This window comes from Macaca thibetana, chromosome 18, assembly GCF_024542745.1.
Source record: "Macaca thibetana thibetana isolate TM-01 chromosome 18, ASM2454274v1, whole genome shotgun sequence".
Lineage (NCBI taxonomy): Eukaryota > Metazoa > Chordata > Mammalia > Primates > Cercopithecidae > Macaca > Macaca thibetana.
In genome coordinates this window covers 52,659,984-52,676,522 of record NC_065595.1, presented here as the reverse complement: position 1 = coordinate 52,676,522, position 16,539 = coordinate 52,659,984, and the positions used below count along the sequence as shown (strand labels likewise).

Sequence of the window (16,539 nt, the reverse complement as noted above, 5' to 3'; positions counted from 1 at the left end):
CCAAATGAAAAGAGTTCCCCCAGCAATGGGCAAAATGATTTTTAATTGGTGCATGAACACTTTAAAACAATTATTTAAAACTCTTTAGAAAGCATTCAGTGAACCAAGACTGTTTACCCACCTTTTCCGTTTCAGCTATTCTCAGCTCCAGCAACCACAACTGAATTATGCACCCCCAAAGGGAATCTCCCCAAACCCCAAAGCATCATGTTCTTGGGCACTTCTATGTTGTTTATTCATTTTTTTGGAATTACACTTCTTATATTTTTTATTTGATTAATATCCATCCATCCATCCATCCATCCATCCATCCATCCATCCATCCATCCATCCATCCAAAAGTTCATTAAAAATATCACTTCTACTGCACAGATCTTTTTTCCCCAGCCATGACTAGGAGTCATTCCTGTGGTCTCTTTAGTCCCTTCTACTTTTTTATTTTTTATTTCTGGAGACAGGGTCTCACTCTGTACTCCAGACTGTAGTGCAGTGGCACAATCATGGCTCACTGCAGCCTTGACCCTCCTGGGCTCAGGTGATCCTCCCACCTCAGCCTCCTGAGTAGCTAGGACTACAGACGCATGCCACCATGCTCAGCTAATTTTTGCATTTTTTGTAGAGAGGGTTTTTTGTCTTGTTACTTAAGTGGGTCTCAAAACTCCTGGGCTCGAGTGATCTGCCTGCCTCAGCCTCCCAAAGTGCTGGGATTACAGGTGTGAGCTACTGTGCCCGGCCTCATCTACTCTTATCATCTTGTTTGGAAAACACTAGATTGTGACATCCCTTTCTACAGAGGCTGTTTTGTATCCACATCTCGCTGTCCAACACATTGCCTGACATTCAACAGGTATTCTATAAGGTAACTATTCATTGTTGTCCTGGGCATAGTTTTTCCTGCTCAGCATCCTCTTCATATTTATATCCACTCCTTTCAGAAAAAGCTAGAATCTAGATTTAAGACATGTGGATATAAAAGTACACCATGTTTACATTACAGTAGAACTGAACATATCAAGGCCAACATTACTACCCCTCTTTCTGGGAATTTCATTTTACTTAAAGTAATTTTTGATGCAGAAGGAGTGGATTTTAATTGTTTTCTTACAATTAGAGAACAGTAGAAAGTCTTTTACTCCTAAAAGGTAATTTACCTGTAATAGTTACTAATATGACATCAATAATAATTAAGATGTTTTTACTATGTGACAAGCAGTATACCAAGCACATTACAAAGATAATCTCATTTACTTCTCACTGCAGTCTCAAAAGGAGGTTCTATTACTATTCCCATTTTACAAATAAGAAAACTGAAAAGGTTAAAGAAAAGGATCTTGACCTTGTACAAGGTAACAGAGCTGTTAGGTGAGATGGCTAGATTTGAACTTACACAAATGCCCAACTTCCGTAAGACCAGAATGAGGTATTTTAAAAAAGAGAAATTAAATTAATAGGAGAAAAAGACAAGCTTTTTTTTTTTTTTGAGTTGGAGTCTCGCTCTGTCACCCAGGCTGGAGTGCAGTGGTGCGATTTCGGATCACTGCAGGCTCCGCCTCCCAAGTTCACGCCATTCTCCTACCTCAGCCTCCCTAGTAGCTGGGACTACAGGCACCTGCCACCATGCCCAGCTAATTTTTTCTTTTTTTCATTTTTTTTTAGTACAGACGGGGTTTCACCGTGTTAGCCAGGATGGTCTCAATCTCCTGACCTTGTGATCCGCCTGCCTCAGCCTCCCAGAGTGCTGGGATTACAGGCGTGAGTCACCGCATTTCAAGTAAGTTGTAAGAAGCTTCCAAAAGTTTTAAACAATATTAACAAAAAGGTGGTCTTGTAACAGAATTATTCACTTGATTTTTATACTTTTGAGTAGAAATATACTTCATATACTATTGAATACATATATACACACATAATAAACATTTTTATATGTATATATGTGTATATGTGCATGTGTGCACACACAGTGATATGGTTTGACTTTATCCCCACCCAAATCTTATCTTCCCTAGTTCCCATAATCCCTACATGTTGTGAGAGTTCCCTAGTTCCCATAATCCCCACATGTTTTGAGAGGGACCCAGTGGGAGGTAACTGAATCACGGGGGCGGTTACCCCCATGCTGCCGCTCTCACGATAGTGCGTTCTCATGAGATCTGATGGTTTTATAAGAGGATTTTCTCCCTTTGCTCGGCACTTCTCTATCCTGCCGCCATGTGAGGAAGAATGTGTTTGCTTTCCCTTCTGGCAAGATTGTTAAGTTTCCTGAGGCTTTCCCAGCCCTGTGGAAATGTGAGTCCATTAAACCTCTTTCGTTTGTAAATTACCCAGTCTTGGCAGTTTTTCATAGCAGCGTGAGAACAGAAAAATACACATATATATAAAGAAGTGTATTTCTTTTTACAAAGACATATACAGGATTAGTATTAGTAAAATTATTGGAGGTATGTTAATATCTAACTGTTGGGCTGAGATTAAATGAATCTGTTTGAACTTTTCACTCTCTGAAGGTCATGTTTAAAAACTCAAAACAGAATGAAATTCTACAGTGGAAATTCAAAAACATGTGACTTATTTTACTCTGCCTACCACACTGGAAATAAGTTATCATTTTTGAGATTCAAGGCAACATTCATTCCTTATTTAAATAAACTAGAAAATGTTCTCATGAGCTTTCTTATTTCTTACATCTATAAAAGCACTCCAATTATAATCATCACTATATTATTCTTCCTTTGGAACATTTGGTGCTCTGCTAAATCAAATAAGACCTGCAGATAAATAAATTTGTGTGCCTTTTAAATATTTTTATAAAATGTGCTTGAGTTCTTTCTAGGTGCTTTCAACTGTTTTAAAACTCTACAAGTATTCATTTTTGTCTGTACAGTAAATGAAGACACTGAACAAGTCTTAACATGTATCTTGCATGAAAGAGTCTAGGTGGTATTTTGGAGAGTTATTACTGGCTTAGGTCTTCTGACTTACATTAGACTTTCATCTCCCTTAAAAGTCCCACAGAACTGACCATCATCTCCTTAAAACTATCATTTTGATTGTTTTCTATTATACTTAGATTTTCTGTCTCCAACTCTAGGGGCATTTCTAGGTGAATATATTTGGTTCCTCCTCTCCTCCACATTTCTCTATCTTGTAATCACATTCAAATTCATGGATTTAGGCCAGGTGTGGTGGCTCATACCTGTAATCACAGCGCTTTGGGAGGTTGAGGATGGAGGATGGCTTGAGCCCAGGAGGTTGAGGCTGCAGTTTGTTATGACTGTGCCACTGCACTCCAGCCTGGGCAACAGAGAGAGACCCTGTCTCTTAAAACACACACACACACACACACACACACACACACACACACACGGATTTAGCTGCCATTTTCGGAATGATTTCCAAATTGGATCCTTTCATCCATTCACTTGTTCACCAAATCATTGTGCCCCATACTGCCTCTCCAGGGAGAAGCCCGTCTCCCTTCCCATGGAACACGGAAGGGCTCGGGGGGAAGCAGGATGGAACCATGGGATCCGTGATCTGAGGGAGGTGAGTTCTGGATACCATGGGATGCCAGTGGATGGTGCCTAACCCATACTCTGTATGCCTGACCTTTCCTGGGTTGGTAAATACTTAATGAAGTTCCCCCAATGCTAGAAAAATGGGGAAGGAAATTCTAGACAGGAAGAACATCAGATGGGCACCAGCATGAAACTGTAAGCTGAGATCGTGAATGACAAGTAGAGTTCTCTGTAGACAGCCTGCAAGATGCTGGGTGGTGAGGGCCTTGAGATGAAGTTGGAAAGCCAAGTAAGAACCAGACAGAATTGGCCTCCTATGCCTGGAAAATAAGGCTTTGGATGCTGGCACATTTGCATTGCACAAATATCGTGCTAGCAACAAAGCAGGGTATACACACAAGGAGAACTGATGTCTAATTTATGCTTTTATCTATATATTACTTGCACAGTTATGTTACACACAGACGTTTGATAGTGATTTGCTGAATGGATGATCTTGCACTGAGCTCAAGATGCTTTCACAATGAGCCATTTTTCACATACGCAGACAATCTTCAAATTATGAAGAGATTGTATTCTGGATGTCAATTTGCAGTCAGTTGCTTGGAACAACGTTTTTCATATAAGTAATCACACCTGTTCGTTAATGGTCTCCAGCCATAACAAACTGTGTACCTGAGCACTGTTCAGGAGAAAGAAAATTCCAAATGGAAATTCCCACTATAACTCCTCCTACTGTGGCTGAGAAGGGTTGGGTAAGTGAATCTTACTGACTAGATGTTCTTTTCTATCTACTGAAGAAGATATAGTCACTGTTAAAACAAAGAACAACAAAAAAATCAATGACCATAGACATAGACAAACACACACACACACAGAAAGTACACACTTAAACATAAACTCAGAATTTGAATGTAATCTGACAAGTAGGATGAAAGGCTCCAGACTCAGTATCTGTTGAATCTCAATCAGATGAAAAGTGGGTGGCGCCTATAGCATCATGCCCTACACATTAGCCAGAGTGCACACTCGAATGCCTGAAAATGAAAATAATCTAAGAGGTAGGTAACATACTAGATGTTTAAGTTATGAAAACATGAACAAGAACAGTGCTTGTCCTGGAGAGAACTCACATGCTGAGTGGGAGAAAGAAATACTGACAGTTACACCCCAGCTGGTGAGGGCTGTGACCCTTCCCAGAGGTATCAAGGAAGGCCTCGCAGAGAAATGTTTCAAGCTGAATCCTGAAGGCGAAGTGGGAGTCCTGCAGATGGCCAAGCAGGTAAGGGCTTTGCCGAAGTTACAGTATATTCAAAACTGTGATGCTTTTGAGGAACTGCAAATAGTTCAGTGGGGCTGCAGCACAGAAGGGGCATGTGGGGAGGTGAGGGGTAGAAGAAGGCAGGAATCGGATGAGCAATAGCCTTATAAATAAACCTTACTGTTTGATCTTTAGCACTGAGAAAAGAAGAGTATCAGGGATGGAAAGAAATCACACAGAATACTGATACTTCAGGGACAGGCAGAAATATTTAGTAAGGATTTGTTAAATTATACTTAAGGCAGAATTCTGGCTTCAAAAAAGTATGGTTCCAGCTGGGCACAGTGGCTTATGCCTGTTATCCCAGCACATTGGAAGTCTGAGGCAGGGGGATCATTTGAGCCCAGGAGTTCAAGACCAGCCTGGGAAACAGGCTGGTGAGACCCCGTCTTTACAAAAATAAAAATTAAAAAACAAAATTTTAAAGTCCAGTTCCTAAACCTACAGACAAAAGATTCACTATATCTTGAATTGACAACAATCAGAGTAACTCAACAATTTCTTATGATGACAAACACGAAATGAGAAATAAAATCATTAGGCACTCTTACATTTTTCTAAAAGATCTAGGCATATATGTATAAATTTCTGCAAATTCTCCTAACTGGATCTATATATAACAAAGAGCTGGCAAAGTCAGGACATATTTCTGTGGTTAGAGGGAATTACTGGCATTCTGTTGTTTTTGCTTTCCATGTGTTTTTAAATCATGTCAACTACAAATTAACCTTATTACCTATCTAGCAGAAATGAATATGTATGTTCAGAAGGCAGCATGTATCTTAGGAATAGAAAGTAATGGATAGTTATAGAGACAGGCAACTATTCCAATTTTGTTTTAAAACTTTTCTACAAGCAATAAGTATATCTAAAAATCGAATGTAGATTATGTTTAATATTATATGAATTTTGAGGAAGCCCAGGATACAAGAGTCTTATCAGCCTATGACTGAAGGTCGTATACAACAGATGCGTTCCACTTTGTAATGCACTGAGACCTATTCTGATCTGGGAGACACCAATGATACGACCAGAAAACAGGAGTTCTGCCACATATTCACAATCAACATCGATATGTATTGTTCTCTTATATTCACAATAAAAATTCAAAAGAATTATAGTAAGACTATAGACATGTTCAGAAGACGCAGCATAAATCATTGAACTTCAAAACTTAAATATTAAATGTAACAGAACTCTTGGTCAGTAATAAAAGAATGTCACAATAATTCTGACAGTGAAAATCATATCTGTTATATGCAACAGAGAAGTAGCCTTCTTTTACAGAAGCTCTTAAAACTCCTCGACTAGACAAGTATTTCAATCACTTACATAATATTTAATTTAGCTCTTCCAACTAATCTCTTTTGATGGAGTCATTGGGCAGGCACTGAATTCTCATGATTTGCAGGATTCAACGGGTACAGTGTGAGGAAAATTAAAGTGAACTACTGTTATATTTATTAATGCTAATAAATAAAATTAGAATGCACTATAATATTGTTAGTCTATTTATTACTTGTAATCTAGGGGGAAAAATCCTTCTTGGAGACAGTGTGACTAACTCTGATAATATATGATGTATGTCATTTTACAAATGCAGAATCTTAATTGATAGATCTCTGTGGTTGATCAAAGCAATTACATTTGTTATCTGTCAACGAAGCCACATTTGCTCTGACACGAAGATAAACTTCAGAAACAAAAGTATGTTTTAGTGAACTATATAGCTGTATTCCAAGCAATCTGTGGCCTACAGAGATCTAACCATTAGCATGAAATGAAAACTCTTATAGAGAGAACGAGTCTCTCTCTACCTCATTGATGAAGTCCCCAATGTCTCCAGGGTGCGGGGCTGCCGAGCGGACTGGATACTGGGGCTCGGCATGGATGGGTCTTTCATCCATTCGTCGGATTCCCACAGGCTTGATGGCATCAGGCTCCACAGTGTCAGGCTGCTGCAGCTGGCTCAAGTCGTAGTCCTGCAAAAAGACAAAATCAAAAACCGATGGGAGATGGGCACCGAGATAGAAAATTACAACCTCGTTTTTTAAACCCATACTCAGAACACAGAGAAATGAGGAAAATTTAACATAATGGAAAAGTTGCCACTATGAGTTTTTCATGTTATGATTAAATATTTCTTTCACACAGCTCTTTCTTCTGTGCTTTTCATTTCTACAGTCTGTGCTCCATCTGCTTTACAATGTTCCTCATCAGTTTCCAATGAAAAACAGCAGTGTGATAAGGTCTCACTATAAAACAACTAAGAAACCGACTAGACAATATAGTTGTACCATAGAAGTAAAGGGGCTTACTGTCTTTAGTATTTTTTTTAAATGAGGGTGGTTATTTTTCCTTTTCCCTAAAGGAAGGCATTAGTTCATCAAGGTTTCACGCCACTCTTCTTCCCTCCCTCTCTCCCTCTCTCCCTTCTACAAGTCTAGAGCAGAGGTCAGAAAACTACGATCTCCGGGCCCAGTGTGACCTGTGGCCTATTTTTCTCTAAGACTAGCTTTTACATTTTTAAAAAGTTACTTAAAATAAAAATGACAAAGAAAAATGTGCTACAAGGAATACATGTGGCCCACAAACCTAAATTATTTACTCTCTGGCCCTACTGAGGAAAAGTTCGCTGACCTCTGGTTTAGAGGTGTTAGGCCAGAGAGAGGGCGGATTTTCTTCCAAGGCTGCCTTGTGGGAATGTCCTGGAAAAACAGACCGTCCACTTTCAGAGAGACAAAGTACAACCTGTAAGGAAGGATGCTCTGGCCATAGGTTGGGCCCTCAGAACTATTTTTAGCTCAGGCATCAGACAGCTGGACAGGAATGTATAAAGAAACAGACTACAATGTAGAAATACATCCACATTTTAGGGTTGGGTAAATTACTTGGTAGTTTTCAAACCTCTGAATTCTGGAGATATAAAATATCATATCCCCAGCTTACCCAACATTCTCCCATTTCAAAACTGGCATTTGCAGAAAGCATAGATTTACTTATACTTTATTCTTAGTTTAGGCTCCATCTCTCTGTCTGAAACTAGCTTTTAAAACCTTTTGCAGTTATCTCTATGGAGACTTTGATTTGACAGTTGAACATTTACCATGTTTTGGCAATGGTCTAGGTGTCTTATATATGTTCACTCCTTTCATCCTTAGTACATGTGATACTAAGTTTTATTATCTCCACTTAAGAGATGAGAAAACTAAGTTTCAAATACCCCAAGTAAGTTACCTATGGTCCTAGATCTATTAAAAAACAGATTCTGACTCCAAGAGTATTAGATTCCAAAGCCTGGCTCTCTTCACAATCATCTATGAGTAAATCAAGACTGAGTTACAAGGTTGGATTTAAAGGTAAGGAACTAGATAAATGAGTTTGGAGGGACAGGAATGTGAAGAATGCTTAAATAACAAGGAGACAAAAGGAAGGAAAAGGTCAGTAATCTTCATACTCACTGTGGGCCAGGCACTAAACCAGGCTCTTGATAAAGTGTTTTCTCACTATCAATGCTGTTTAACAAACCCATGAAGAGTGTTTTTTTTTTTTTTTTTTTTTTTTTTGAGACGGAGTCTCACGCTGTTGCCCAGGCTGGAGTGCAGTGGCGCGATCTCGGCTCACTGCAAGCTCCGCCTCCCGGGTTCCCGCCATTCTCCTGCCTCAGCCTCCTGAGTAGCTGGGACTACAGGCGCCCGCCACCGCGCCCGGCTATTTTTTTTGTATTTTTAGTAGAGACGGGGTTTCACTGTGGTCTCGATCTCCTGACCTTGTGATCCGCCCGCCTCGGCCTCCCAAAGTGCTGGGATTACAGGCTTGAGCCACCGCGCCCGGCCGAAGAGTGTTTTATTATCATCTTTTTAGATGAAGAAACAGGTTGAGTAACTTGCCCAAGGTCACACAGCTAGTATAAGACTAAAATGAGAATCAAAACCATGAGTGTCTGACTTCATAGCACCTGATTTAAAATTTATCTCTGTGCTAATTGGGACACTCTGATCCTGGCAACACTCTCCCTGAATGTTTCCTTATCAAGAACTTCAGCTGGCAGGTGACGGCACTCACATACCCTGATGGAAAAGCTCCTCCTCTTAGGTGTGTGCAATGTGATGCGGAAAGCGAGGTAGGTACAGAGACTCTGAACCCGCCAGAGTGGGATGTGTATTTGGTGTATTACAAACTATAAAATGTTCAGGGGGAAACCGGCTTTAGCTCTGAACCATCTATGGGCTGGCGACAAAGCACCATTTTGGGAGAGTCCATAGCAGGAGCAAAGGCATCAGAATGCTGCTTTCTCTTGTCAGGATGGAGTATTTCAAATCATCCATACAAAACTTGAGGAAAAACACCTTGATCTTGCATAAATGTGCTCCATTTTCAATTTTAGAGAATTTGAGTTATTTACAGAATATCTCAGAAAAGTTCCTCAATGATGTAACAGATGTGAAAGCCCTTGAAATGTTAAAATGTTATACATGATAAAAAGAGGGATTTATTCCGCAGCACTTTGGGAGGCCAAGGCAGGAAGATCATAAGGTCAGGAGTTTGAGACCAGCCTGGCCAATGTGGTGAAACCCCATCTCTACTTAAAAATACAAAAATCAGCCGGACGTGGTGGTGGGTGCCTGTAGTCCCAGCTACTTGGGAGGCTGAGGCAGGAGAAACGCTTGAACCCGGGGGGAGGCAGAAGTTGCAGTGAGCCAAGATTGCGCCACTGAACTCCAGCCCGGGTGACAGATAGAGACTGTCTAAAAGGAGGGAAAAAAAAGAGAGGGATTTATTTAGAAAGATTTGAATGTTTTCACACTAAAAAGCATGTTTTTTCCAGGCCATGTTTAATTGTGTAACTACCAAGGACAATAGAGTGGGGTGAACTGTAAGTATGTGTTCTTATTCAATTACCAAAGCTGTCCCTAAAACAGGGGAAAATAGATGGCAAGTATACCGATGACAGTTAATAAATGTTTTTACCCTAAGGGCGAAAAATGTTTTATTGGAAGTCTAAATTACACAAAAATAGGTAATTGAATCTTACATTTAAGCACTGTCTTTTACCTGGCAACATATTCTTTGATGGTCCTGGATATATTACATAATAGCTTCAGGGTGACAAATATAAGAATATAGCAGAATTTCTTTCACATAACTGGAGATAAAAGAGGCATGTGGGCTTTACTCATGCTACTCCCTATCTGGGAAGAGCCACTCTACTCTGACTTCTTCTATAACTCCCAGTGTATCCAGAGGTTGCAAATAAAATTGCATTTTGATTAGCTAGTAGAATTTTAAACATATTCAAATAGGTCACCGACATTTAGACATAGGGGTATCTCACCTGAGAATAACAAGATCTGGCAAAAGAGATCGTACATTCTGACAACAATTTGCTACCGCTGAGAGCAGCTGTCCCCTCTGGACAAGGAAAGGATATCCTCCTAACCTGCTTCATTCATGAATGTGCATATAACATACATAATAGCAAATAATTTACAGTTCTTTATCTTTCTTTTGATAGCTTTTTCCTACTGTCTTAAGAACCAGAGAGCAGGAAGAGTCTTAAAACTTCTGTGGTCTTGCTCAGACCTTTGGACCATCAATGTGTCAGGCTCACAGAAAATGCTCACTAAAAAAAAAGTGTTGAATATAATCTCAGTGATGATATTTATGGCAGATATCAAAGGAGCAGCTAATTCAAGAAATGTGACTTGGATCACATTACACACTATAGTAATGATTTATGATGAGAAGGGAGAGAAAGACCCCCTGGTCCCACTGCTGAGAATCATTGCCATGGTGAATCTACCCCATAATGACGGAAACCTGTTAAATTCCTCCACGGTGATGGTGTCCAAAAAGAGGCAGAAAATCACTGGTTTAGAGGAAGTTAGATACTAGGTTAAAATATACGGCTTAGAGTATCTCTGTGATGGCTTCTCCTTATCTACACAAATATGGGATATAAAAATCTGCTGATGGCAGGCAGCGTGTGGAAGTGTCCTCCGATCACAGGGATGGGCTCTTCTGTTGGCGTCTATCTGTGTTGTGTGGCAAAAGTCCTGACCTGAGAGTCTAATTTTAGACCTTTTGATAAAAAACCCTCCCTAATTATACATCTTTACAATCCCATAATGACGTACATAAACACACAAATGACAACATGTAGGATGAGAATTATAAAGAGAATTACAAAGACCAAAAATCTTCTCAATGTCATTGAGTTCATGGCCTTACTCCTGAAGATTATAAACAATCCAAAAAGACATCTTTATTTGGTTCCTAAAACTCTAGACAAAGAGTGGGTCTGAAAATTCTCTTATGATTGCCAACCTTTACGATGTTAACTTCCCAAAGAAATTTAATTTTCAAACGAAGGCCAAGAAAAATCTCTTTTTAAATTCATTTTAATGTTTGGAATGTGTGTTAATTGGCAATCATAATTAAAAGTAGGCATAGAATTTGGGTTTTGATAATATTAACACTGCAAGTAACTTAAAATTTTTTTGGTCTATGATTTAAAATGTCTTAAAGGTGATACAGTTCTGGGGGAGTTAGTAAGAAGTTAGCATGACTCGCAATGATTTATAATTAGTTTGGAAAATGATACACGTTTAACTCAGAGCATTTGGTTATGCTACAATAAAATAAAATGCTGCATCAGTATCAACTGAAATTCTGGAATCCCAGGCAAATATTTCCAAAAACTACATTGCATGTAGAATCTATAGAATTATACAGTTAGCCCATTTCAGGGAGTAATGCACTCACTCACTCATTTACCATCCCACCAGTATATATGGAATGCCTACTGGGTGCCAGATGTCATTTTCAGGTAGGTCTGAGAGCAAGCAAGCAAGCAACCTTTATGTGGTGCTCATCATCTGTCAGGAATTCCGTTAGGTGCCTTCTCATGTGGTATTGCATATAATACAAACAAAAACCCTTCTAAGTGGGTGTTACTGTTCCCCCTCTATGGATTACTGTAGCTCAGGGAGGTTAATGATTTGACCAAGGTCACAGACTCATTTAAGCATGTCAAAGGATAACACAGAGCCCACCAGGGCAAGCAAAATAAATAATCAAAAAGCTGCATCATTTTGTCACTTGCCAGAAATGCACCAAAGTGTTTACTGACGAGGAAAACATCTGGGGTTTGAAGTGCTGGGAGGGGCAGTTCAAGATGGTTCTGCTCATCAGGCACTGGGCACCAGCACTCTGCATAGAACAGAATGAGTTCTTCCGTCTGTGCACACTTGGTTAAAATAAGACTAACTGTTGTTTAGGCAGGAAGGAGTCCTCACTTAGATCAAGTAAGAGTCTGACACATGGAGGAGAGGGGTGGACACTCAAAGTTCACAGGCCTTTATCAACCTCCACTGGTTAGAACCAGTGATGAAACATAACAGTTTTGCTATCTCTTAGGCATGGGCTGGTACAAGTGGAACATTTTCCTTTTATAGTTGCAAAGGCAAATGACTTTAAAATCCCCATATAGATAAGGTAAACATTAAAAATGTTTCAAGACTGAGTAACTGAGAGAAATTAAAATACTCACGTGGAAGTAAATGGACAAAATCCTGAAGGAAAAAAAAAGTATCCAGAAAAAAGCTGACTGTGGCACAGGCAAGAAACTTCAGACACAAAAAGAAATGGAAGGTGGGAGAGAAAAACATCATTATCTCACCCTCTACAGCTCCTGGCATTAAAATAATTGAATAAAATAGTGATAAGGTGTCAACATATTACCATACAACTGCTGACAAGTAAGTCAAATATACCTGTGCAAGCTTTATGTAAATTACATTACAACCTGATTTTCTTCCCCAGTGAAATATCGTTATGACGCTAACTATCTTCACAGGTCAAATGATGTGGAAAACTAAGTAGATTCTATAGATTATTAAAGCCCACCCCGCCCCCGCAATAAAAGATTTGCTAAAAGCTTTTTCTGGATTGAACCATAAACCTAACAGAAATAAAATAACTTGGGGACTTTCAGTGTACAGATGAAGGATCTCTGTTCTCTCTCTTCATATACATTTTAATCTTACTGGTAGCCAGTTTTCTACTTCCCACAAGGGAGACGACTGAGTCCCCACTAAAAGGGCACAGTCATTGTTTCTGCCCCTGTGGCTTACTGTTAATGCTGACATGTCACAGTTTCCTTTAAAATGCTGTTTTCAGAATTATGAATGAGCTATAGGTTCACTCTTTGATGTAAAATTACACTTCAATTTTAGAAACTGCGACTGTTGAAATCCTATCACAACTTATTTCCCGTTGTAAAATTATGGCTTATTCTTTTAGGAACATGTGGCATATACACACTTCAATTAGATTTGATTCCACAAATTCTTTCATAAGAGGAGTCTCTCTTGGGAAACAGACTCAGTTACTAACATCATAGAGCCTTTAGTCTAATGTCTTTTAACAGGACACATTTAAAAATAATGAAAGCTTGGCCAAGTGTGGCGGCTCACGCCTGTAATCCCAGCTCTTTGGGAGGTGGAGGCGGGTGGATCACTTGAAGTCAGGAGTTGGAGACCAGCCTGGCCAACATGGTGAAACCCTGTCTCTACTAAAAATACAAAAATTAGGTGCCTGTAGTCCCAGCTACTCAGGAGGCTGAGGCAGCAGACTCGCTAGAAGCTGGGAGGCAGAGGTTGCAATGAGCGAAGATCGTGCCATTGCACTCCGGCCTGGGCGACAACAGTGAAACTCTGTCTCAACAAAATAATAATAAAAAAATTAAAATGAAAGCTGAATATAATATCTAAACTATTACAAAAAATATGGAAAGTGAAGGTGTAAGAAGCTATGAAGGAAGTACTGCTAGAAGAAGGGAGGATGCAGATATATGGAGGAACAGGGCTTCAGAAAGATGGAGCACTTGAAATATGAAATAATTTCCCATTGTTTTGATGCAATCCATTTACATTCCTATAAAGAGAAACACATTTCTTAACCTTTCCAAGCCACTGTCTGTCTTGGGAGACAAAAGTACAGCCATCTAAATGCATGCCTAGGTTCCATGTTTTCACCTTGAGCTCCAATTTCTTCTTGCAAAAAACAAAAAACGTGACCACTTGGATAGAGATCAAAGCCACTCTATCTCAGCATGACCTATTAATTCATCTCAGAGAAAACACCAAAATAGGTAATAAAGAGATGACAACATTTGGTTGAGAATATGGTGGCAGAGCATGAAAATCCGTCCCTAGTTTATGACACATCATTTTGAAATGTCCTCAAGAATATTCTTTGTTTTAGGATAAATGTACACATCAAGTAAATACTGCAAAGGGAGCCAAGTATTTGATTTTTTAAAATCCTTGATTCAAATCCTGGCTCCATCATATTTTGACTGTGTGACTTTGAGCAGATTACATAAACTTCCCATGCTAACCTTAATAGTATTCAACTTTTAGACAAAAAAGCCAATGAGAATTCCATTGATTAAATACGTCTATAACAAGGTTCAACAATCTTTTCTTGTAGGGTCTAGATAGTAAATATTAATATATTAGGCTTTTGGGGCCAGATAGTCCATGTCACGATGTTTCAACTCTGCTGTTGCTGCAGCATAAAAGTAGTCATAGATAATACACAAAAAATGGGCATCAACGGGTATGGTGCATGGCCATGCTCCAGTAAAACTTTATTTATAAAAACAGGTGGGAGGCTGAGGCAGAAGTCTATGTGTAGGCTGGGCGTGGTGGCTCTCGCCTGTAATCCCAGCCACTTTGGGAGGCCGAGGAGGGTGGATCACGAGGTCAGGAGTTCGAGACCAGCCTGACCAACATGGTGAAACCCCATCTCTACTAAAAATACAAAAATTAGCCAGGCGTGGTGGTGCACACCTGTAATCCCAGCTTCTCCAGAGGCTGAGGCAGGAGAATTGCTTGAACCTGGGAGGCAGAGATTGCAGTGAGCCAAGATTACACCACTGTACTCCAGCCTGGGTGACAGAGTGAGACTCAGTCTCAAAAAGAAGAAGAAGGAAAAAAAAAAATAGCTGGTGGATTTGGTAGCTGCTAGAACACTGGCCTATAGCATTTTTGCATGTTAGCTTTTTTTTTTTTTTTTTTTTTGCATAGTACTAATACATGCTTGTTCAAATCTTTATCGCTGTTATTACCAGAATATCAATAACTTTCCATTTCCCTAAAACTAAATACAGAAAATTTGTAATTAGCCAGGAAGAATAAATATTAAAATGACTTATATAAAATACTGTGTCATTTGCATGAAGTGACAGGAATGACAAAGGAAAAGTCATATGCAAATCATGTGCACAGTGAAAGTATTTAATAAGTGGGAGGGGATGGGCACTGACCAGTTCAGAACACACGCTTTTACAGCCTACTAATGTGTACCCTGGCCACAAGTGTTTTGAGAATAGCATGCAAAAAGGGAGTGACAATGTGCTAACCCAATCCCTAGTGAAACTTTCCTTTTGTGCAATCAGAATTCTTTCAATAACTAATATATAATAGTGTTTGCAGGTCAGTAAAAATGTATGAATAACTTGGGAACATCATTAACAGAGCATGCTTTAGCCAACAATAAAAGTGTTGAAAGTGGTCTCCACAGTTACGTCCAGATTCAGCCATCTGTTAAGTTTGCTTATAAGGCAGAATAAATTTATAAGCAATTATTTCAAGCAATCAAATATACCACGGTTAGGTTATACAGCTTCATTCTCAACTTAGTCAGATAGTTGGGCTTGATTGCCCACATTAGGTCTGGTTCCTGAGACTGGCAAAAGTCTACAGAGATTCCCTGGCTCAACAAGAGATTTCTTGACTCAGAAAAGTAGCTGGTTTGTTCTCAAGTGGCTTTCCTGTACCTGTGCCCCATCCTTCTGTCTAGGCATCCTGCTTGGACTTCAGATTTAGCTCCAGACTGTATACTCAGAATTTTTTTAATAACTTGGCTGCTTAGAATGCTTCTTCAGATTTTAGCTTTGTTAATGTCAAAATGTGCCCAATTCTGCAAGCTTAATCAATTGATTACCCTTATGTCTTTTAAAGTCATATTACCAGTGGTCATCTAATAAGCCTAGCCGTACTGGTCCAAGTCAGTAACACCTCCTGCCTGCTACAGACCAGTGAGACTAAATAAAATACCTATCATACGACCTCTATCACAGTGCATGAGAGCTTGAACTCTCGAGTCACCAGACCTAGGTTTGAAAACCAGACTAATAGCAGTGTCCGCTTCATGGAGTCATCAGGAACATTATAAAGGACATGCAAACTAAGAGAGTAGCACAGTGCCTGACACAGAACAAGTATGCAACAATGCTAGCATTTATGAATGCTATCATCATTTCCTGAAGACATCAGAGATCTCTAAGGATGACAGTGAAGTTATCGGGAGTGTACTGGTTCAATTAAGCCACAGATAAAGTTGCAAACTAAGTTAGAAATTCAGGAAGAGGGACCACAGCAGTTCAACTAACATTCTATGAGTGTTGCCAGGTGCCAACTGTCCTAGAAATAAAAAATAAGTATGACAAATCCGTGCCTTACAGAGCTTAAGGTCAGGACAAGCAGTGGACATAAAAGCTTAAAATAGAGGTAGACAGGGAATGCTGTGGGGGCGCAGAGCGGAGACACTCGATTCAGGCTGGTACTCCAAGACAAGATGTCTTGCGATGAATCTTGATGGCTAAACAGAATTAGGTGAAGAAATGGACTACGT

General features: G+C 39.6%; 1 protein-coding gene across 2 annotated transcripts in view; it reads right to left on the bottom strand.

Moving 5' to 3' along the window:
- CDH2 (cadherin 2) overlaps positions 1-16,539 on the bottom strand; it is a 229,792-nt gene that overhangs the window by 5,736 nt on the left and 207,517 nt on the right. For both annotated transcript variants that reach the window (XM_050767130.1, XM_050767131.1), the window contains one exon: positions 6,654-6,818. In XM_050767130.1, coding sequence (XP_050623087.1) covers positions 6,654-6,818 — 165 coding nt within the window. The remainder of the gene's footprint in view (positions 1-6,653; positions 6,819-16,539) is intronic.